At 37.3% G+C, this 24,594-nt stretch overlaps 1 protein-coding gene across 1 annotated transcript; it reads left to right on the plus strand.

Annotated features, from left to right (window-relative positions):
* Positions 1-8,573: 8,573 nt before the first annotated feature.
* On the plus strand, positions 8,574-19,854 carry GCK72_004890 (uncharacterized protein; the record flags this gene model as incomplete). Its single annotated transcript, XM_053724935.1, has 11 exons — positions 8,574-8,729; positions 10,474-10,559; positions 10,708-10,886; positions 11,859-12,349; positions 13,100-13,196; positions 13,419-13,577; positions 13,645-13,898; positions 14,630-15,170; positions 15,437-15,616; positions 17,086-17,187; positions 19,565-19,854. 11 exons carry the CDS (start codon positions 8,574-8,576, stop codon positions 19,852-19,854), a joined length of 2,535 nt encoding a protein of 844 aa, XP_053589129.1.
* Between the last annotated feature and the right edge of the window lie 4,740 nt (positions 19,855-24,594).

Here is a 24,594-nt window from a genome sequence, read left to right on the forward strand (position 1 = left end):
GAAGGGGACAGACTCCCTCCAACCCTCATAAAAGTAAGCATCTGTCCCCTATAACCTCAACTTTTCCACCTAAGCTTTTTGTAAATTTCCTCTCAGCAAATGTCAGATCTGTAGTTTCAAATAGAGCAGAGGTCAACTTTTTATTAGCGCGTAAAACCATTGATATTATATGTTTGCAAGAAACTTGGAGTAAACCCGATACGCCCAACTCCTTATTCTCTCCAAACATAGGGCAGGGTCTTTACAAAATTTTCAAGTGTGATAGAACCATCGGTAGGGGAGGAGGGGTCGCGGTCTTCTGTAAAGAGTATTTAAAAGCGAATTGTTTGTTATCCGAATCCGTAAAAGACGGATACGAACTTTTGGTATTGGAATTTGAAATAGGAATATCGCCTCTCTTAGTCGCTAATGTATATAGGCCACCAAATTGTAGTGATAGTAAAACCCGGCAACTCTTCAAAAAAATTTCCACCTTTATTTCCTCTCATGATCAAATCGTAATAGCTGGCGACTTTAACTGTAAAGAAATAAATTGGGCCATTGACCCGCCACTAGGTACCACTAAATTATCAGAAGAAATTCTAACATTCTCTGCCCAAAATGGGCTTTCACAATTAATTAAAAAACCGACTAGGAAACAAAATATCCTCGATTTGGTCTTCACCAACTTCAAAATTATCAATCTTTGTATTTCCAATCCATTAGGGATGAGTGACCATTCCAAAATTACGTTCACTATCGATCTGATCCATAAGGCTAAACCAGCACAGTACAAGTTCCCAGACTATAAAAATATTGATTGGACCACTCTCTCAACGCTACTCACCCACATTAACTGGGCAAACATCTTTGGCGTCACCGCTGATGTGAGCACAAAATATGACAATTTTATAGGTTACGTATCATATGTTTTTTCTTCAACAGTTCCCTGGAAAATCACGAATTCCTAACTGGAAATCTGCCGACTTACCTTGAAAACTTTTCAAAATTAGTGGAGTTGCAATGGGAAATAGCCGCCTCCTCTAGAGAGGCTACGGACTACCTTCTTTATGTTAAATCAGCGAAAAAATTTAGAGCCAAAGTGATAAAATATAGGAGTAATTTAGAGCTGCTGACTTTAAAAAAGACCGGAACAAGTCGATTTTCCCAATTTGCCAAAAACGTATTAAAAAGAAATACGTGGACGTTCCAGATTTTTTGAATAATTTGAACCTAAAGGTCACGCGGACATCCGAAAAATGTGAAGCTCTCGCAGTTCATTTTGAAAAGCAATACATTAATAATAGATTATCTAAATTTAGCATCCCCAAAGACTAGAATTTCTAGACTAGAAAGACTAGAAAGCACAGAATTTCATATGGGTTCATGAAGAGGAAGTCTTTAAACATCTATCAAAATTAAAAGGAAATAACACTTTAACTCCCGACGGCATACCTGCTAGGTTTCTCAAAATAGTCTCAGCATTTATAGCAAGCCCGGTATGTCAATTGTTCAATTTAACGATGATGACCGGTAATGTCCCAAAAAAGTGGACCGAATCAATAGTAACCCCTCTTAAAAAAGTTGAGTCACCAACATTAGTGTCCCAATACCGTCCCATAAGCATAACTTCTGTTCTTTGTCGAATCTACGAAAGATGTCTTTTGAGGATAATTACCGAGCACCTAAGCTCGGTCAACTTCTTCAGTAATAGTCAACATGGTTTTCGTCCAGGCCGCTCCACAACCACATGCGTACTCGAATCCCTAAACTTTTGCACTTCTAGAATTGACAAGGGCGAACAAATTGATATGATATTTTTCGACTATAGCAAGGCATTCGATAGAATGAGCATAGATATTTTGCTGAAAAGACTAATAGATATCCAGCTAAATGCCCACCTGCTAAATTGGATTAATGCTTACCTAACAAACCGTACCTTCCGAGTAAAAATTAAGGACGACTTCTCTTCAATAAAAAGTATAAGCTGCGGAGTACCTCAAGGGGCAGTTTTATCACCACTACTTTTCTGTATTTTTGTAAATGAAATTGCCACCACTCTCCCCAAAACAGTAAGGGCGATGCAGTTCGCCGATGACCTAAAAATTTTCACTTCATTTAGTAAATCCCAAACCGGTAAAACTGAAGATCTCCAAAAAGCGATCGACTCCATCACCGAATGGTCCGAGAACGCCAAGTTAGAATTAAATAAATCTAAAACGTATGTGCTGAGCTTGGGGAAAAACCCGACCAAAGTAGAATATCGGCTTCAAAACGAGCCAATAAAACGGGAATTAACAGTTAGAGATCTCGGATTCATACTCAACGAAAAACTTGACTTTAAACTTCACTGGCGCACAGCAATCAAAAAAGCGAATTTCGCGATTTATTCTATATTTAAATCATTCTGTAGCTCCAACGTCAGATTACTCTTACTGCTTTATAAAACTTTTGCTAGACCATTCTTAGAATACGGGACGGTTGTTTCCAACCCAACTTATATGAAAACAGTGAAATCCATAGAGGCGGTGCAAAATACTTTCACAAGAAGAGTAATGTTTAGAGTGGCTGGTAGACGGATTCTAAACACAGACCCGGAATACAGGAGTGCTTCGGATCGCCTTATAGACTACAACCTACAAACTCTAAAAGATCGGAGGGAACATTTTGACGTAAAGTTTTTCCAAAAACTACTACTAGGTAAAATTGCAATCGACCACAACAATTACTTTAGCTACTCTCCCACGAAAACCCGGCGTGGCCACTCCTACCGATGGAAAAAATCAAAAACTAAAATAAGCAGACTATTTTTTACAAACAGAGTGCTGAATAAAGTAGTAAACCAAAGCTCTAGAATGAACACCGATTCTGACATTTCTTAACTCGACCTCCCTTTCTCTTTTTATTGTATTTATTTATTGTACTCTATTTTTAATTGATTAACTTTCACGTATCGAGCATGCGTAAATAAATAATAATAATAATAATATCATTATCCAAATCGATACAATCATTCCAAACAGTCCCAATATAACGTGTATCATTTTTTGAACAACTGGCTTATATTTCGTTAGAATTCGAAAAACTTCAAGTGCAACAAATGGATAAAAAAATGCGAAAAGACCCCAAATAATAAAAAGATATTTAACATTCGGAGAACTATTCTCGCTTGGACAAAAAATATAAAAGAAGAACATGAAGGAAAAGGGTAAAATGTGCCAAAACAATTGATGAGTGAGATAAAATGGACGGGTATTGGTATAAGGTGCAAGATATTCGATGATTGCCCAAATCGGGACAAATGTCATCTTCAGTGTAAACTGTAGAATAAACCATATCTTCCCAATTAGGGTTTTCGAATGGAATGTATCAAACATTTTCAATCGATAACGTTGGAGAAGAGGTACAGGGAAAGGGGAGAGTGAAGAGGTGGATAGGTGTTGTCCATTCTGTGTGAATAAGAAAAGAGGCAGGAGATTCAGTCCACGGGAAGAGCCGGATTAATTCATCGGTTAGTTTGGATCATTGGTACAAAATATCAACAAAAACTATTATTTGACTTCCTGAGGGGTTAGACCAACTGCCGAATATACATTATAACTCAAGAAACTTGCACTTTTAATTGTGATGAACTCTTTAAATTCGTGATGTACAGTACCGTCCAGTAAGATATACAATTTGGCTTTTTTCAGTTGAAAATGTCCAACTTTAAGAGGGTTTTACGGTATTACTGATTGTCCCACAAAGTAAATTATGTATAAACCATACAGACCAAGACTAGAACTCCATTTTTGTAGTTGACAACTTTTTTGTACGGACACTCCTTAGCTAGTTACATATCGACAAAGTAATTTCTCCCTCAAATCGACCCATTTCAGTGTAAAACAGTGCGATTTTTGAGCTGTCCCGTTAAAATGACCATAACTCTCTAGGGAGTTTCCGTACAAAAAAGTTGTCAACTACAAAAATGAAGCTCTACCTTTGTTCTATATGGTTTATACATAATTTACTTTGTGGGACAATCAGTGATACCGTAACACCCTTTCAACGTTGGTCATTTTCAACTGGAAAAGACCAAATTGTATATCTACTGCACGGTACTGCACATTAGGAGACAATAATTACTACGTTTCAATAAAAATTTTTTTAAGAGAGCCGTTTTTAGGACGGTACTGAAGCTGCATGGCATCTTCAGTTACGTAACAAACTCGTTTTTCCTCGGATAAGAGTAAAAAAGTGAGAGCCGATGTGGGGGTTTTTCAGATCCTTTGTTGACTCAGTTCGAGCCTTTCCTTCCAAACTTTTGTCTTTAAAGATCTTAAAAAATAAGAAACGCTGAAAAAGTTGAAAACTTAAAAAATGGAGATCCTGGCTTGTTTGGTACAACTACAAAGTGTTGAAACGATCTACAGTAGCGAGCATAAGTGAGTATACCTCCATACTTTCATATGTATCTCAGCTGAAACAAGTCCGTTTTGCATTAACTTTTTTTTCAAAGATAGCTGAAGTATCCAGTAAAATCGACATAAGTTTTTTGTTTGAGGTGATCAGCTGATTTTTAAGATTATCGATTTTTCCTGATCTTGATTTGAAAATCCGAAAAAAAACTTTTTATTTTTGAACTGGACCCTACGATTTTTTGGGTTGGAAATATTCAGCAGCGTTCATAAAAACAAAATACGCTGTTAGAATGCTTCTGTGAATCTTGATCATCGTGCTACAGCTCCAGAAGTCCAAAGTGGTATGTTTGGCTAAATCGTCATAACTCATTGAAAAATGGTTCAAATTAGTTGACAATTGCGGGAAAAGATGCGTAATATGTTTATCAACAATCTTATAGTCAAAAATAATAATTTTGAGAACATTTTTTTTCGAATTTTTTTCACTCGAAAAATTTTGGTTTCCAACTTTTGCCCAATTTTTCATGTTTTTTGATTATAAAACAGTAACAATTTGCGAATTTGAGTTGAATTTTACATGAAACATCAAATTTAGATGTTCATTAATTCAATTACTGCGGTTTCATAATCAAAAAACATGAAAAATTGGGCAAAAGTTGGAAACCAAAATTTTTCGAGTGAAAAAAATTCGAAAAAAAATGTTCTCAAAATTATTATTTTTGACTATAAGATTGTTGATAAACATATTACGCATCTTTTCCCGCAATTGTCAACTAATTTGAACCATTTTTCAATGAATTATGACGATTTAGCCAAACATACCACTTTGCACTTCTGGAGCTGTAGCACGATGATCAAGATTCACAGAAGCATTCTAACAGCATATTTCGTTTTTATAAATTTTACTCAACATTTTCGACTCAAAAAATCATAGGGTCCAGTTCAAAAATAAAAAGTTTTTTTTGGATTTTGAAATCAAGATCAGGAAAAATCGATAATCTTAAAAATCAGCTGATCACCTCAAACAAAAAACTTATGTCAATTTTACTGGATACTTCAGCTATCTTTGAAAAAAAAGTTTATGCAAAATGGACTTGTTTCAGCTGAGATACATATGAAAGTATGGAGGTATACTCACTTATGCTCGCTACTGTATATGAATGCGGAACCATGACAGACTCTCAAAGTTAGTTCCTTCAAACACTGCAAAAAGTCACACCCTTACCCGTCTCTCCAGAATCCTGGAGACTCCAGTCTATCCACCCATTCATTGGTTTTCCGGTCAATCGACTCTTCTCATTTGGCTCCATTCATACATGTCTACGGCCCTCGCACTTTCTCCCCTTTTCCCCTCTCAATATAATATTTTTTCCATGACAATAAAACGATTGTATATGGTTACATATATATGTGAAACAGAGAGAGAGGGTGTTTTCAAAATGAAGAGACCGTCAGAGAGTGTCCATAAAATATTGAGAGTGTCTTCTTTTCGACACTTTTTTGTTCTTTTTAATGAGGACGAATAGTTTGCAATGCCGTTTTGGAGCAGTGTCTGCCTTTAGGATGTTTATTTTCAAAGTCTTGAATTCAAATAATGGATTTAGAAGACTTACTTGTTAAACCAATTAATCTTTCCTGGAATATCTATCTGTGTGCCCGTTTGTCCGCAGACTCAACAATGTTTTTGGTAAGATCTCAAAATTCCGCAAAGTAATAATCTTGTGAAGTTACTGTAGAATACTAGAGCTATATTATAAAAACCTCTAAAAATGGCTGTATCCGGATAATTACCATGTATGTACATATCAGTTTTCTAAAAAACCTTTGTCTGTTTGGAGCTCCCATCTGCCAAAATACCCATTCTTGTAAATTAATTCATCCTGCCCTAATCTAATGATCTCTGGGTAATGTATGTTTGATACTTTCCCCAGAGCCACCGGACTTCCAAATTGCCGTATTTATCATAAAACCGTTTCCCTTCTTTGCACAATATCTGTTAGTCCGGATGTCCGGCTGTATGTTTGTTAGTCCCGATATCGTCATTTTATCAGAGTAAAGTAATATTCTCAAAAATCTTCTGTCTTTTTTTTAACACGATTTCCAGGTTAACGTCTTGTTCATTTGGACCCACAGAGTTGCATGGAAGAGGAAATTTCTAACCCGTTTTTCGCAAAAATTCAAAAACTTCAAAAGAAAAATTCCTAAAATTCGCTAAAATCAGTGGAAAATTAGTTTCTGTCCTTTTAGACCATTTTTCCATGTACATATTTCCTAAATTCCACATGACAGAAATCGGAAGTAAAATTCCTAATCACGGAAGTCGGAAGTCGGAATCCCATGCAACTCTGCCACGTTATGTAAAGTAGGAAAACGGGTTTTTGTTGGACCAATAAATGCTATTGTGCTGTCTGTCTGTAAGTTTGTCCGGATGTACTAGGTTTGCGCTTTTGTGGATGATAATAATCCTCTTAGGCTGTCTGTCCGGACTCATGAAAATAAACATTTTCCTTTATTTGACTCTCAACTTTAAATATCTGTCTGTCCGGACTTCCAGATGTCCAGATGTTCTCATATCAGTCATTCCCCTGTCTGTCTGTCTGTCTGTCTGTCCCTCAATCCGGATTTCCTCAATCCCCTCTTTCATGTTGAAACTTTAAAACTACACCAACTATTTCCAGTCCAAAGTCCAAAATAGAAACCAGCAGTATCAGCAGAACAAGAGTATGCTAACAATACCCCAAAAACCCATCCAATTATAAAATCGAACCGGTACACGGCATCATGAGAAACAGCCAAAAAAAGAACAAACATTGCCCTCTCTCTCTTTTTTCCATTTTTCCATATAAGAAAAAAGAAAAGAAAAGACTCAAATATGGAGGAATGCTCCCTTCCTCTCTTTCTCTATTTCTCTTCTTATCTCTCTTCATTTTTATTATTGTTGAGTCATCAGAAGAACTGAAATAGTTCAACCCAAAGTGTAATGAATATAGTGAGAGGCTGGCGTGGCGTTGGCGCGTTTTTGCCCGAAAGGAATAAGGTTTTAGGTTCGGAAAGTGGTTTTATCTGTGTGTCTGTTTGTCTTTTTTTCAAAAAAAAACTTTCAAAAAATGTCAATTTCTGAGTTTTGGGTTTCAGCGTCAATTTCATAACATAACTTCTTTTGTCTGTCCGTCTGTCGGTTTGTCCGGATGTCCAAACTTCCAAAAACCGTGTTTCCAAAAAATTGCCGATTTTTTTGTTAATTCGGATGTCTGTCCTGTCCAGATTTTCTGGAAATCTATTTTACAGCACTTCCAAATGTATATCTGTCCGGTTCTCCTGATATCCTGATGTCTGTCTGTGAATCCGCGAGTCCAGATGTCTTATCAAGTTTAAATAAATACAGTATGCTTCAGTCCAGGTGTTCAAATCTCCACATTTTCAGAGATTGATGTCTGTCCCAATTCATGTTAGTCCGGAAGTCCAGATGTCTTCTCGCGGTTTGAACTATCCTTTCGTCTGTTTTGGTGTCCGAAATACCCAGTTTTTTTGAAGCTTTGATATCATTTTCTCCGAAATTTTTCCAATCTATTTTTTTCCAAAAACTCTTTCTCCCCTTCTGTCCCATGAATCACAATGTTTATACCCGTATATTTCCATTGTTTTATTTCTATTTCTTCCCTTTTTTATATTATTTCTTTCGATTTCTTTTCCCATTTCCAGGTCACCGTTTCCTCTCCGAATGTATTGGAGCAGAAATGCTGAGAACAACGATGCGAAAGCTGTCGATATTTTCGGGATATAATAAGGTTAGTTACCACTTTTTATTTATTTTGGCACACATACAGACACCAAACTTTCAAAGAATCTCACCTCGAAAAGGTCATATGAGGGAAAGTTTCTGATGATCAAGATAAATTATTTTGTTTTCATCGACCAATTTTCTGAGGGGAGTGTCTAAATTACATTTCCAGCTGTGACACGAGGAACTAATTCATTTGTATTTTTCGAGGAATTTTCTAGTAAAATTTGAAGAAATTTTCATCACGTCTTGTTTTTTGAACTTTCTCCCCAAAAATGATGTTTTTCCTTCGCTTCCTTCTTTTTGTCTGCTCGAATCGTTTCGCACGAGTCCTTTCCATCGTTTTCCCGTTTTCCCAAAACCAACCAAAAAGTAAACATAGCACACAGAGCAAGAGCAAGTGAGAAAAAAGAATGGAGCAGATTGTGAACATTTTGAAGGAGTTGCCTACACTGACCGAAGGAGTCATCTCTTCCACTACTGCGACTACGACGGCTGGCGAGGATTCAGAAGGCGGATCGAATTCGGACGGAAGTGGGAAGAAAAGGAGAAGAAAACAACAAGGAGAGGTTGGTTTTTGTTCAGAAAAATTCCTCAAAAATAAAATTTTGATGAAAAATTATTGAATATCAATTCAAAAGTTGGTAGAATAAGCCGAATTCAAACTTTTCTCAACAAGAAATCAGAAATAAACACCTCTCGACTGAATCGAAATGAATTCTCAAACTCCTTTTTGGCTTCAGTCGATTTTCTCCAAATTTTTAGGCATTTTGACATGTTTATAGATGTTTATAGATGATTATTATGAATTTTAGACTATTTTTCTACATTTTTAGTTGAAATTTTTAGCGGAAAACCTTTAAAATCACTGAAAATTCGGATCAAAAACCTTGAAAATCCAAAAATCCCGAAAAATTAATTTCCCTTTTGTGTGCAAACACCGCCACGTAAACTTGCGGACCACGGCTCCGTGTACTCCTCTAGGACAAGCGGATTAAATAAATCTTTTATTTATTTTATAAAATACTCATTAATTATCCAATTAGCAAGAATCGTCGGAAGCAATTAAAAAATTAAAAAATCTGCGAAAAATTCTCTATCCAAAAGAAATAAAACTGCATACCTCAACTAATTAGCATGTCTCCTTTACAAATTGGTCTCAGAAAATGACCGCCGTCTCCTCTCTTTCCCCATTGATAAAAGGCCAATCGAGATGGAGACAATGCGCAAAACGTACCGTGTGTATCTCTAGTGTCTCTCTGTTTTAAACAGTGTCTAATCGGAGGAAAGAAGAAGTACATCTCTTCTCTTTTCTGTCTCCTTTGCCCCGATATATTCATCCCCTTTTGTTGAAAAAGTTGTCTTATTCTCGTTGAATAGTTGTGACCTAGTTGGTGGGATACTTGTTAATTAGTAATCTTATTTTATATAACTTCCAAAAATAACTATTTTTATCTGAAAATTTCTATAAAAATCTAGATTTTCAGACTATTCCCAGCTGACTTTGTTGTCCAATTCCTTCCTCTAATTTTCCACATTTCTTCCTCTAATTAATCGTGTCATTTGACTCTTCTTCTCTTTTCCGGCTTATCTGATGGAACATCTAGTTGTTGAAAAACACGGAGAAATAACCTTGATTTTGGTAAACCGTTTCATTTTCGCATAGTTACCTCATGATTTTAACAAATAATTGTTTTTACAGTATTCTTGAAATGAAAATGAGAGTTTTTTCTATTATTACAGGAAATTAGAGATCATTTTTTCAGAAAATTCTTAATTTTCTGATGTTCAAGAAAAAACGTTGAAAAAATAAATTAGATAATTTTCAGCCTTTTTTGTGCTTTTTTCCTCCAAAAACCATTTCCAGAACTGAAAATGTTCGAAAATCGAAGTATTCCAAATAAATTTCATCTTGAGATTATCTTACAACTGCCTGAAATGAAGGAAATTTCCCAATGTTTTGTTCAAAAATCAAAAGTGACAAACCTGAAAAACCCGAAAAAAGTGTTTTTTTTTAACATTTTAGTACGGCACGCCTCTTACAACTACGCTCCACCGAAACCTAAGAAAATTGTGTGCGAAATTGAGAGACTCAGAGAAAAAAATAAATTTCTCAACGGCATTTCGGTGGAGCGCAGTTGTAGTAACAGTGCCGAGCTAATAGGAACAGTTCAAAAATCGAAGTTTTCAAAAGTTTCACATGTTTTTCGAACCATTATTTTAAAAGAGGAGCCTAATTCTCTAAAAATCTGAAATTCTCTTTCATAATATTTGTCTTCAATAAACCATTTTCCCATCTCTCATTCATTCCAGGTCCGTTTATGCGGCGATATGTACGAGCAATGGCCGACACTCGAGTTTTCGGACCTCAACTCGAGTATTCTTGACTTGTTTACCAAGTGAGTCGTCTTCGAATCAATCATTCAGAAGAAGATCAACACTCTTTTTATTGAATACCCGAGGCGGAATATAGTGTTTTTATAAAGAAAAATTCAGTATTGAGCTGGAAATTTTCTCTATAAAACTCAGAAGTCCCTCTGATTCCAGAGCCACCTCTCAATCCGTCGCCTCTTCATTATTGTACGAATTAACGAGATCAGATGCAGATGAGAATGGCGGATCGATTCGATTAAATAACGAGGAACATCTGAAATGGTGTATGCAAGTACTCAATCACTCATTGACACTCTCATTCTCTACGAGTCGAGAATATGAGACACTTAAAGGTACTGAAATGGAAAATTAAGGGAAAAAGGGGAAAAATTTATTGAAAAAAACTATGGGAACGACCGAAAAATATTTAAAATCCGCTAGAAATCATTTAAATTTTCCGGACGCCCAGACAAAATTCTGGACATCTAGACATCAGGACAGACAGATAGACATATTGATTGACCTTAAAATCTCAATTTTCATTCATTTTTGAATTAAAACACGAAAAAAGGACATAACTATCAAAATATTAATACATCGCATTTCAGATTATCATTGTCTTCATTCATTTCTATAATATATAATTATCATCTGGTATAATTTATTGTTTCCAATTATCTATATTTATAATTACTGGAAAAAAAATGATTGGAACGAATGGAAGGTATTGATGAATAGATAGATAATGAATATTGTGTTGTGGCATGTTTTATTAGAGTTTAAAAATAGGGAAAGACAATTGAAATAGTTGACAAAGAGCAGAATTTTCAGTTTTCAGTGCCAAAAAAGACACTGAAATTCAAATATTTTGAATTTTTGATACAAAAGTCTCAATTTTTTTCAAGTTTTCTGCTGAAAAATTAATTCAAGAACTTCTCAATTCGAAAAATGCTGAAAGTTATGTAAAAATTACGTCGATTTCTGTATGTTTTTACGCTGAAAAAAAGTTCTATTTGTAGGAGCAGAAACCCAAAATTTTCCACTTTTTGACCAAAATTCGTTAAATTTCACTGCCGAGAAAGAGCGATCCTGACTGAAAATTAGCAATTTTTGCGCAAAAAAACGCGTTTTTTAAAACGTTAAAAAATACGGTCAAAAACAATCAGTTTCTTGGCCTTTAAAATTAAGAAAAATTGAGTTTTAAAATTCCTATCCTTGCAAAATGCAACTTGAATACATCGATTTTCGCATGTTTTTTGGTCTGAAAAACGATGAAAAATACGACTTTTAACATCACTCCACTCCTAATTCCCCTTGATTTCCAGGCGCCGTCCGTATCTATCTCCACTGGTTGCGTGCTCTCTGTGACACCCCTGACAACAACATTCCCACTCCACTCCTCGCCACTCCAGAGAAATATTTCCGTAACATAATCGACGCCCTCCGATGGGTATACTGTAGACGTGACGATGATTTGGATTACACTCTGACAGGTGCACAGGTGCCACGTGGATTGGCAATAGAGAGACAATCGATTGAAATAGAAATGATATTGGATTCATTGAAGTATCTGACAAGGAATTCCAGTAGAAAATATCAAGATGAAGTGTGGGCGAGAACGATTAGTTTCCTATTGAATAGTTCTGATATTCTGTTATCCGAACCGAATGCAACTGAAGAAATGGGCACACGGACATGTGTTCGAGTGGCTGATACTCTATTTGATATGTGGTTGAATGCAGTTATTAATGAACATATCCCATCACTCACTTATTGGAGTTCACTGGCTACGTTGGCTAGGCGGTGGAGGCATAATGTAAGGGTTTTGGAGATAGAATTTTTTAAAAAATTAGCGTTTCTTACAACTGCGCTCTACCGAAATCAAAGAAAATTGCGTGCGAAATTGAGAGACGCAGATAAAAATAGACATTTTTCAAGGGGATTTCGGTGGAGCGCAGTTGTAAGAACTGTGGTAAGCTAATATTGAGAAAAAAAAAACAAAAATTCACTAAAATCTGAAAAAGTCACTTTTCACCTGAAATTCAGGCAAAAAGTTCAAAATATACAGAAAAAAGATTTAAAAATTTAAGTTCTTTGAAGAAGAAACGTTTATTTTTCAGAAATTCTAAATTTTAGAGAAGTTGTGCTCTTTAGGCTCCGCCCACTTTTCTATTTACCGTAAGAATTCAATTGAAATATTTTTCTCTGAAATAAATTCTTGCGTGAAATAGAACAATTTCTGCAAAAATGGGCATGGCTTGGAAGTGGGCGGAGCCTATCTCCTTGAAAAAAGTTCAATCTGGGAAATATAGGTTTAAAATCAACAAAAGACTAGGCATTTCTTTTTTAATCAAAATCTGAAAAACTTGACAAAATAGACTCCGCCCACTTTTACAGAAAATTGAATGTTTTTTGACAATTTCTCATAGTTTATTTTTCAAATATCGAGAAGGAAAAGCCAAATCCTGCTGCAAAAATTGCAAAAAGAGGCGTGGTCTCGAAATGGGCGGAGCCTATTTATCGAAAAAATTCGAAAAAAAAAAAACAAAAATCCCGAGATTTTCAGGTTCCCATAATCGAATGTTGGGCGAAAAAAATCCTGGGATTGTCAGTGTTGGTGTGTCGAAAAATGTATGGAGACGACTATTTGAAGATTGAAATTAGTGAGTTTTTTTAGGGTTTTTGAAGAAAGGGACATCCGGATATCTTTTCATACAAACAGATAATAGCACAGTTCGTACAACTGGGCTCCACCGAAATCCCCTTTGAGAAATGTCTATTTTTCTCTGAGTCTCTCAATTTCGCACACTATTTTCTTCGGTTTCGGTAGAGCGCGGTTGTAAGAAGTGTGCCGTGCTAATACATCCCAATTTTAATATTTTCAGCCGACGAGAGTGTGATTCCCTTCGAAAACGTGCCAATCACAGCCGATGAAGATGAGAATGAAGTGCATCTGCTCTATCGGACATGGTTTAATATGCTATGTCTCTTCGATTCACCCGCCAAAATATTGAATCATGATGCGACGAGAAATTTGTGTTTGAGTAAGCGTTTCTACTGTTAAAAACGCGCCAACGACGCGCCAGAATTCAAACAAAAAGAAATTTCCAGATGGCAACGCGCCCCGCCGTACAACTTCCAGCATATCTATGTCAAACTTCGAGATTGCCACGTCATCAGCTGCTCAAGGTGTCTCATTCTTCTTGGCTGCTGTCACTTTACAGAGAATGATCGATTTGTTTTATGGAGACTCGAGAACTCGAATTGATCTACGAAATTATCAAATAACGGCTGACGGGAAGATGACTGCTGGAAGTACGAGGACAGCGTCGATTCTCACTGATTCACATAGTCATCATACTAATGTGAGTTTATAGAGATTGTACTCAGACTCCGCCCTCATTTCGAAAAAAATAGCAACATTTCAAGAAATTGAAAAATGCAAAATTCTGACCAAAATTAGGCTAAGTGAGGCTCCGCCCACTTTAGAGAACACTGATTTCGGAAGCTGATTTTTCCTCTCAAATTTCTGAAAATAGGCTCCGCCCTCATTTCGAAAAAAAAACATTTACAAGAAACTTTTGCAATTGAAAAATGAAAAATTCTGACCAAAATTACGCTATTTAGGAGACTCCGCACACTTTCGAAAACACAGATTCTTGAAGCTCCGCCCACTTTAAAATTAATTTAAAGAGCTAATCTCCGCCCACAATTCTCCAAAAATTATTAGCTCCGCCCATTTTCAATCAAATTTCGGAAAATAGGCTCCGCCCACTTTGCTGCTTCGAAGCACAATAAGATTCCGTCCGATTTTTCTTTGAAACTCAACTAGGATCCCCCATTCATAATTTAGGAAGACCCCGCCCACTTTCTCATAATTTAGGGTAGCTCCGCCCATTTTCGGAGTATTATAACCATTGTTTTTTGAAACAATTATTGTGTCAGACTCCGCCCACTTTCCTTAGGAACAACTGACTCCGCCCATGTTTGAATTAATATTTCAACTATCAGATTTGTTAAAAGAAGACTAAGTTTGATTGAGTCCCGCCCCTTTAATCCCTTCACTCCAAAATCTACCCCAACTCTTTAATTCCAGCGTACCACCTCGACAGCCGGCGACTCATCTCGATATGTCTCTCTGGGCGGTGCAGTTGGACAAATCCTTGTCGATGATGCCCCACAAGGACCCAATACGGTATCAATGTCATCTGGATCAACGGCGTCTGGAAAAGCATCAACAGCCACTACGGGTGGCTCTTCAACTCACACGATTTCAAGTGATGTTCAAAGGAATCAGAGGCTAATGAGCACAAGTCATCAAGCATCGAATCGTACTGTATCTGTGACGGAATCTGGAAATATTTCAAGTCAGAGTCGATTCTCAGAGCAGACTTCCTCCACGTTGACCTATAAATCAGCTCCACCTCCACATATACCTGAAAATGAGCATCAAGGAGAGAGTATCAGTCAGTTGGTGGCAAATTCTACAGTATCCGCACCAGTGATGGTTGGAAATGATTCGACGTTGAAAGCTGGAGTCCATCCGAATGAAATGAAGAGGGGAATGGTAAACGGAAATCATGATGCAAACTCACCGTATCGAAATGCTCAACGATTTGTTACCAATTTTTTGATGGGTTCGTCAGAATAGCATACTTGTCAAAACCCGGGAAGTTGGCGCCAAAGTTCAAAATTCAATTTTTTTCGAATTTTTGAAATTTTTCGCGAAAAAAGTCAAATTTTTGCCTATCATTCAGAACTAGAAAAAATTCTGAAAAATCATCAAAAGTAGTCCCATTTTCGATGAAAAATTGAAAAAAATTCAAAAAAAGTCACTTTTTGAAGCCGGGCCTTGACAAGTATGCAGAATATCCGGATAAAAAGAGAAAAATATCATTTTCAGCCAATCAAGCAACAATGCCATACGTTGGTGCAAAACGACCGAAAACCGATCGAATGTTGGATTTGGTCGGTGACTGGCTGTTCTCGATCGTGAATTCGCCGGCGAGTAGTCCACGTGGAAATGATCATTTCGGAGGAGGAGGAGGACATCATAAGAAGAATAATGATGGAGTGTCGGATGGTTAGTTTCAGAATATTTCAGATATTTTGTAGTGGAATCTTGGGTTTTCAGATATAAAAAAACTGAAATTACTAATCCAAAACTGAAAGAAAATAGTCGGTCTGTGTGTTGTTGGGTCCTGGAACCTCCTTCTGAAATACATAGTTGTCAATGCCCTGGCAAATCGGCGCCAAAGTTAAAATTTCAAATTTTTTGAATTTTATCGCAAAAAAGTCAAATTTTCGACTTCATTAAGATTCAGAAGATATTCTGAAAAATCGTCAGAAATGGTCACATTTTCAATGAAAAATTGAAGACATTTCGAAAAAAAAGTTGGAAAAAAGGTCATTTGAAACCCCTCCTGAAATCGATAGAAACGATATTCTAGCCTTACATCACAGAGTGATCATCTGTCTGTGTGTCCCCGAATCCGGATGTCTGCTCCGTATATATTTGAGCTATCCTGACTATTCTACATGATTTAATTATGAGGGACATTCTGTCTTTCTTTCTGTGATGAATCCAGATGTCTCCTTATTCTTTTGTCGGATCCTTTCCTTTTGTCGGTCTGTGTGTCTTCGAGTCCGGATGTCAGATTTTCTGGAAAACTTAGTTGCTCCGACAGTCTGTGTGCCTGAAATCTTGAATTGGTCTGTTCTAGTTTGATTTGAGAAATTCGATCGATTTCGATAGGTTACAATATTCAGTTATCATCAGAACTCACACAATCTGTATTTCGATCTTTGGCTCCAATCCAGAGCCTGCCACCAGAACTGCCAAAAAATCATATCCACTTTGACACTTTTTTTCCCTTCCCTCTTCAAACTTATTTATTTTCCTCTATGTATCCTCTCCATATCAAACCGAGAAAATAACGAAAAGATGATAAGTTCAAAAGAGTGTTGGAAAGGAGTGAGTGAGTACGAAATAGTGATAAGCTTGACTAGTTTTGTGTGAGAGACGTTTGAAGAACAAACAGGCAAACTGTTTGCACGTCTGAGTATCCGAATTCTCACCTTTTCTGACAACTTTTTCCACATTCGTAACTCTTTTTTTTTCGCGGAAAGCTTCCCAAGTGTTGTCTGAAATTTTCCAATTCAGACCGCCGTTTTCTCAATCAAAGAAATACGCCTTACTTGGTGGTAATCCCAACTGGTTTCGATAGTTTCGATTTCGATTCGACATCATCTCTCATTTCGATTCGAATTCTCTCTCTCTTTTCATCACAAGTAAAGAGAAGAAGTAAGCGAATGAACACGGATAGTAGAGACCATATATAGATAGAGAAACACGAGAAGAGAGATGCGTATCGGACACCACTAGCCATCTCTCTATACCTCTACCATTTTCGATTTCTCTCTGTTTCTATCGTCGTCGAGAAATAGAAATTTGAAACATCACAAGACGACGTGTCTTCTGAATTTTTCGAACAAAAAACAATATTTGGAATCTCAAGACTGTCGATGACCATACCCTCTTCTGAATTCAAGAGCTCGACGTCACGATTACTCCGATTGCTCCACCGAGGCGACGACGCCAGCAGGCGTTGTCGCTCAGTGAGCAACACCACCGGCTCAGCTATGATTTTAAGGGTGAGTCTTTCGAGTTTTGTGATATTTTGAGACTTGAAAAGTTATGAATCTCGGATTTGATAATTTTCAAAAGTTTGCCCGTCTGTTAGTCTGTGTGTCCAGATGTCTCTTTTGGTCGAACCATTCTGGTTAAGGCCCAGCCTGGCCCGGGAAGGCCCGGCTTCAAAAAATGACCCAATAAAAGACAATTTCACCGAAAATGTGAACATTTCTGATGATTCTTCAGAATTTCTTCTAATTCTGAATGATAGTCGAAAATGTTACTTTTTCGCAAAAAAAATTCAAACATTTGAAGCATTTGAAACATTATTTTAAGAGTCAACTGATACTGTAGGATTACGGTAGCATCATACATCAGTTGGCATCAAGCAGACATTCCACTTCGAAAACAGTACATATTCATACGTTTTTTGGACTTAAGCATGAAAATAACTAATGTATTATAGAATATAAATTTGTCAAAACCAACTCGGATTTGTAAAATTCTGAGTGATCGATGTCGAAACTGTGCAGACTCTGAAAATTGGCTGAAATACCGGTCTGATAGTGTACATACTGTCGTCTTCAGTATTGAAAATATAAAAATCTGTCTGTATTTCCGACTGTCTGGATGTCCGTTTGGTTCAATAGACCTGTCAGTCTTCTTGAAATATGAATATATATGTATATAATGAAACTATTCCCGTGCGGAAATCGTATTTTTCCTCAAGCTCCCCACTATCGAGTTACGATACGGTATCATTATGTCCAGAGATCTCACTACATCGAAACGCGTCAAAGACACCCCAGACAATTTGAAATGATTGAACCAATTGATCTGTATACTGTCTCAAGTGTCTCTAAATCACAGATTCCTGCTAATCCTTCCCTCCACAAAAAAAGTTGGGTCAAGATGATTTCATCCCTTCAATGTGTGTTTTGAATCTCTCCCTTCCCAAGAGTTCATCCATATTGTTCTCTCCCTCTACTATAATAACACAAAACCATCATCAAGGCCATTTTATAATCGGTTTTATGTCTCGGTTTCGTTTTTTTTCTTTTGGAAATTCCGAAATGAAAACCCACGTCCTTTTCCCTCCCTTCAACCGGATAGTATAGGTTTTGAGTGGGAAGAGAAGCCTAATGATCTGTATTCTTCTACCTGTCTCCAATTAGAGAATCGGTACTAAACCAATTTCGGGGGAAGTGAATCCCTTATTGGTATACCTCAACTTCCGAGAATCCACATTCGAGATTCTCTCTCTCCAATTATCCAGAAGACGTCGTAGTCTTCATCCCTCATCATCATCCCTCTTCCTCTCCGTCCGTTTCGCCCTCCTTTTTCAACCGGTTATTGACCTTTGATGGAGGATGAAAAAAAGGGAAAAGAGAAGACGGACACAAAACAAACTGAGACGCTTTTCTTTCGCCCGACGCCGCGCGCTGGGCGCTGCTCCTGTGGTGGTGATGGAATGAAGGAGATGGAGAAAAGCACTTCATTTATCGGACGACGCTTTTGGTCTCGCGGTTTTCTGAGTAGAAGAATGAGATAATAGATCTCATTTTTTGATATTTTATCTCACTTTCATTTTATTTTGTGCAGTTTTTGGAACACCTTTAGGAAGTTATCTTTCTAAAATAGTTTAGGCTAGTTTAGGCTTGTAGGTTCATTTTTGGAATTTTTGGCCGATGGAGCATCTAGACTCGTGTAGACTGACTGTTTAAGACATGCTCGTTCTAAGCAAATTCAGGTCTTTTAAACCATTCTGAGCGCATTTCAGTCCTTTAAGTCAAGCTTTTTAAGGCCTGTTAGATATTATGAGTATTTTCAGACTATTTGGAAATTTTAGGTCTGTGAGGCTTTCCAGTCAGTTTTACTAGGGAAGACCTCGAGGTGACCGTGGAGTTATTGGACGTGACCTATATCACTGGAAAGCTGAGAAAACGCTGATTCCAAATATATATTCTGTTTTTGCCCTCGAGGTCTGGTATTCGAGAAAAATAAGGTCAAAGTTCGGAAAAATAGAGAATTATTGCCTTTTTGACACGCGGCGAAGAAATGTTTGCAATTTTCGCGTGTTGAAAAAGTAATAGTTTTCTATTTTTCCGAACTTTTGCCTTGTTTTTCTCGAAAACCAGGCCTCGAGGGCAAAAACTAAATATATATTTGGAATCAGCGTTTTCTCAGCTTTCCAATAATATAGGTCACGTCCCATAACTCCACGGTCACCTCGAGGCCTTTTATGGCTAGGCACCCAGTACTATTTTAGACACATTTTCCAGCCATATGCCTTCTTCTTGAGTTGTAGAATTAATTTCAGGCAATTCAGGCATTCCATGCCTTTTCTAATACCCTATCTATGTTTCTTGAACATCCCTAGAAATCTGTATCCTCCAGTATTCTCCTTTTCCCGTTTCTTCTCCAATTCCTACACTTCAACATCCCAATTCAACTCCAGATGTCATAACCCAACAATGCAACATCATCATCACTACCCTCCTCGTCCAGTGACGCCTTCATCCACACCATCCCAACAACAACCATTTTCAGTTCAACTCAATGAAGTGGTCGCCAGGTTCACTTCGAAATTATTATCTCTTAGAGAGCCCACCACTTCTTCAGTTTATTCGCCTTCTGGACTTTCATCTGGTCTACAAGAAGATCTGAACCATAGTAAGGAGAACTAGATCTTTTGATCTATCCGAAAACGCGTCAACGACGCCCCAGCAGTATATACATTCCGTATAAACCGCTAAGCTGTTTCCCAAACAATGATAAGCTCCCTCTCCGAAAGAAAACAGTAAAATATCAATTCCATTTGACCCGACCCATAGAAGGAAACTATTATGATATATAATAAAATGGTTGAATCGGGTTGAATGCAAGCACAATCAAAATGAACAGAAATATATGAAATTGTTGAATAGCAAACAAAGATGGCAGTGGTTAAGGGCGAGGACTATTGTGCTTTCCTATTGGTCTGCTGCCTACTGCTTTTCCATCTGTCATAGATAGACACCACGAATTTCCACGAATTTCTATCTGTATTGATTTGAATTTTAAATGAGAAATGGAAGGTGGCGATCCGAATAGCTCAACGTGGAAGCGATGGCTGTTTCGAATGTCACGGACTGACTCGAGTGGGTTCTTTTGAGTTTTTGTCGTCTGTCTGTAGGTGGGTTTGTCCGTTTTGGAAGTCTTTAAGATATAACGGGTTACTGTAGGATCTAATGGGTTACTGTAGGCTCTAATGGGTTACTGTATGATCTAAGGGGTTACTGTAGGATCTAGAGTTACATCTTTGAGCCAAGACTCATAGACATATCTATCTGTATGTCTGTTTATCCAGATAGAGATCTGTAAATAGGTTCACCCGAAAACTTAGGTTTTAGGGTACTGTAGAACCTAGTGATCTCTGGAATCTGAAAAGTTTCTGGAAGATTTCTTCCTAGATATTTAGACGCGTCTGTCTGTATGTCAGTTTGTCCATATGGTAGGTTACTGTAGCTTTGCGGTTCCGTCACGATCCGTAAACCGATCTTGTTAATGAGCTCAAAATGTAGATCTAATAGATCCCCAGATATGTCCATCAAGACGTTACTATAATCTACAGTACCCCTCGAATGATTCTGACAGCAAGCTGTACGACTCTGTGGCTACCGTACCCACAGCACAATTCAAATCTAGCTGATCTCCGATCACTTGACTAGATTATTCCATATAAGTCGAAAGGCTCGAAAGATCACAGCTTGACATGTCTCTCTTTCTCTCTTTATATGTGCACGTGTCTCTGCGGTAAATCACCGCCGCCTCGGTGCAGAACTCGCCGAAACAGAGGCACCTGCTGTTGGTGCTCCACACAAACATGTCATCGGAAATACCGTATTGTTTGTTCATTTGTTCGATTTGTGGCAGCAGCAGGCCGAGAAATTGAAAAGATGAAGAGAAAAGACATAGAGAAATAGGGAGAAGCCTAAGTCAAAGGTGGCGGCTAACTAAACTTTTTACTTACTCACTTGTTGTCAGCGGTGCATCAAAAAACAGCAACGAAGAAGGACCAGGTGAGATTTTTGAATGAAAAAGCTTAGAGCTTCGTCGCCGAGTTTTAGCAAAAACTCGGTTATCGAGAGACTCAGCTAGACCTAATGCAGTGAAGCATATCTGAAAGATTAGACTGTTATCGCATTATGGGCGATCCTTTCGCGACCAGATGGCCGAACATATGCAAAAGTTTTTTTTCGGCCGCCAAGCTTCCAAATAAAGCTGATATTGCTGAGAAGTTGAAAACGTGAGGATTACGAATCTATCTTCAGTTTTTTTCCTGATTTTTCAACTTTCGAAATGCCAGCTTTCCAGCCACCTCATGCCAGACGCTTCTCCATATTCCCATCATCTTCTCCATCTCATCCATTTTGCCTATAAAAGTTTCAAAGTGAATAGGCATTTCAATTTGCATAATACCCAAAGTACCTATTTTCCCTTCGGTCAGTCTCAACCCAACCCATCTCTTCTTCTTCTCCTTCACGCATATATCGTCGATTGACTATAATCGTACCGTGTTTCCGCTCATCGAACATTTACGGTTATTCATTGAGAGGAGAAGAGAAAACCAGTTACTTTCCTGGAATTCGGAAATATTGTACCAGTACTGGTCGTTTTGGCTGTGATAGTTTATTCTGAAGTTAGCTGATGATGAAATTGGTGAGTTTCAGTCAAATGCTGTTAATAACCGATTCTAGATTGACCTATTTCTGAAACTATACCTAGTAGGTACGGTAATCCATCTTGAAGACGGGCTTTACCAGTCTGACCGATTCGAACACTAGACTGAAGTTTTATTGTCTAGAATTCTGGAAATTCTTCGTTTTCTCTTGAAGACGTTGGGAATTCAAAAGTTTTGAATTCTCTAGAAGTATAGAAATTTCAGAATTTGACCCGTCAAAAGTCCCGGTTTAGCCATAAGCCTGATCCTAGACCATCTAGGATTAAGCAGTTATTGCGATCAGAAGACGTTGTGGATTCTGAAGTACTTTAAGTTCTTCTTGAGCACGGTACTACCAAAAACCTGTAGAATCCTGCTTAGATCAGTTGAAACTAGTAGAATTCTAAAATCCGGTCATTCTGACATGTGGATATATCGCCAGCTCTTTGCGTTAAATCTCTGAAATCTCTGAGAAATCGTGACTCAAAATCTAGTTTCCAGAGTCAACTTATATGATCTGAAAGCCTAATTCTTGAGAAAATGAGTCGAGTGGAAAATATTCAGCCAAGAATATTTGAAAAAATGCATCTCACTTTATTCTGATACTGTACAAAATCTGAAAACAGATTCAGAATCCACATGAATCCAGGTCGCTTCCAGGAAGTGACATCATCATTAACTAATCTATTTACCTCGTTTTTGTGCTCCAGACTGATTGCTCAGAAGTTATCAGTCACAATATTGACTTCCCTCCCCCAACATCCCGTGGAAGTTACTCACTCCCATTACCTCTCCCAACTAGTCGTCATTTCATTCCAAAAAAGAGAATAAACCATTCCCATTTCGACTGTGTCATCCATTCGTTCCATTCAAAACATTGCCTTTTTTGAATGACGCTTTCTCTTTCTGCCTCCCTTTCTTTAGTTATACATCGTTCCTTTCGTCATGGCAGAATGCTTTTTTCGGAATTGAGTTTTTTGAGAAATTGCTCTTTTTAGGGGAGGGAGTTTTAATTTAATTTGATTTATTCATATAAATCTGGAAGATGGAAGGATGGGTTCAGAATTTCGTCTTTTCTGTTGGTTTCTTGGTATTTTAAGTTAGATTTTAGATGAAAAGCAATAAATATTCGAATTTCTTATTTAAAAAAGTAGTCATTTTACTTTGTTTCGGACAATTTTTCGATAATTAAGCATATTCCATCTGTGTGTCCGGTTGTCCAGATGTCCTGAAAAACAAAAAAATCGCGCACAGTTCAAAACCAAGTAACTGGGATATCTAGAAAACTAAATGTTTGGATAATTGAAATATCACACATCTGAATTATCAGGAATCCTCAAATCTGAAAACTCTAACATTCGGGTGCCTGAAAATCTTGAAATCTGAAAATCCGGATAATTTTAAACATTATAATTTCGAAAGTTGGAACATTGTGATTTTTTGAAATTGACAAATTTAGGAAGTCTTCATAGTCTTGTAATCCAGAATTCTCGTAATTCTGGAAATCGGAACATCTGAGTTTCTAGAATATTGATGACCTGGAAGTTGAAACTTAAAAAACCCCTATTTATCTAAAAATGTGGAATTTTGGAAGCCTAACTATCTAGAAACCTGAAAATCAGATCACCCGAAAACTCGAAGACATAGATTACTAGACTTCAGAAAATTCCGAAGTATCATACCTGGTCATCCAAATTTTCGGAGTTTTGGATTCTTGGAAGTAGCAAAATTCATACTTTTGAGAAGCCTTTGAGACCACGGTATCTTGAAATCCAAAGTCTTCACACATTTTTTATAAAAGTTCCAAGTAACTAGTTCAAAACCTTTCTTCTTACCTTCCAACCTATCTCTTTCACTCGATTTCCATTCCACACAAACACATATAAACCGTTCTCTTTCTTCTTCTTCTTCCTGATATTTGTTGTATTTGCGCCCTTCTCTCTGGTTTCTCGCTTATTATATATTATACACTGTCAGTTCTCTTTCTTCTCATTTCGAGAGGAGACATCAAATAGAAACCACTGGTAGTCAAAGAGGTTTAGATTGACATACAGAACGGGCGAAAAACGAGTTTTCCGAAGGAAAGAGAGACAGAGAAAAGAGATTAGTTCACTCGTTTTCCCCTTACTTCGCCCATCCATGATTTTTGGAGAATTGCGAAATGGGAGTAGTTGCTAAGCACATCTCCCAGGTGCAGAACTTGCGAAATTTTCGAGAGATTTCGACACTTTTTTTGGTCTTTTTGTGTGTGGTTTTTTGGCAGTCCTACTGTAGAATCTGGAATCTAGAGAATCTGGAAATATAGGAGTGCTACTATTAGGGTTTGTGAAAATCTGGATATCTGAAAGTCTAGGAATCTAGAAATCCTGAAATTTGGATTTCTGGAAATCAAAAGGTTTTAGAGTTTGAAAATTGAGGAAATTGGAAATCTGGGAATCCAAGAAACCCGAAGATCAAAAGACTGAAAATTCAGTCTTTTGATCTTCGGGTTTCTGAGATATCCAGATTTCCTCAATTTTAAAAATCTGAAAAGTTTTGATTTCCAGAATTCCGAATTTTCGAATTTCTATATTCCTAAATTTTTTAAAAATTTGAAAAAATTGAAATTTACTAATCGAAAGTTTGTAAATCGGGACGTCCTGACCACGTCTTCTGATTCCGAATCCAGTCTTTCGGAATCATCTAATTCTGAATTCACAAAGTGTGCTTCCCAATTCACGTTTTC

Source organism: Caenorhabditis remanei, chromosome II, assembly GCF_010183535.1.
Source record: "Caenorhabditis remanei strain PX506 chromosome II, whole genome shotgun sequence".
NCBI lineage: Eukaryota > Metazoa > Nematoda > Chromadorea > Rhabditida > Rhabditidae > Caenorhabditis > Caenorhabditis remanei.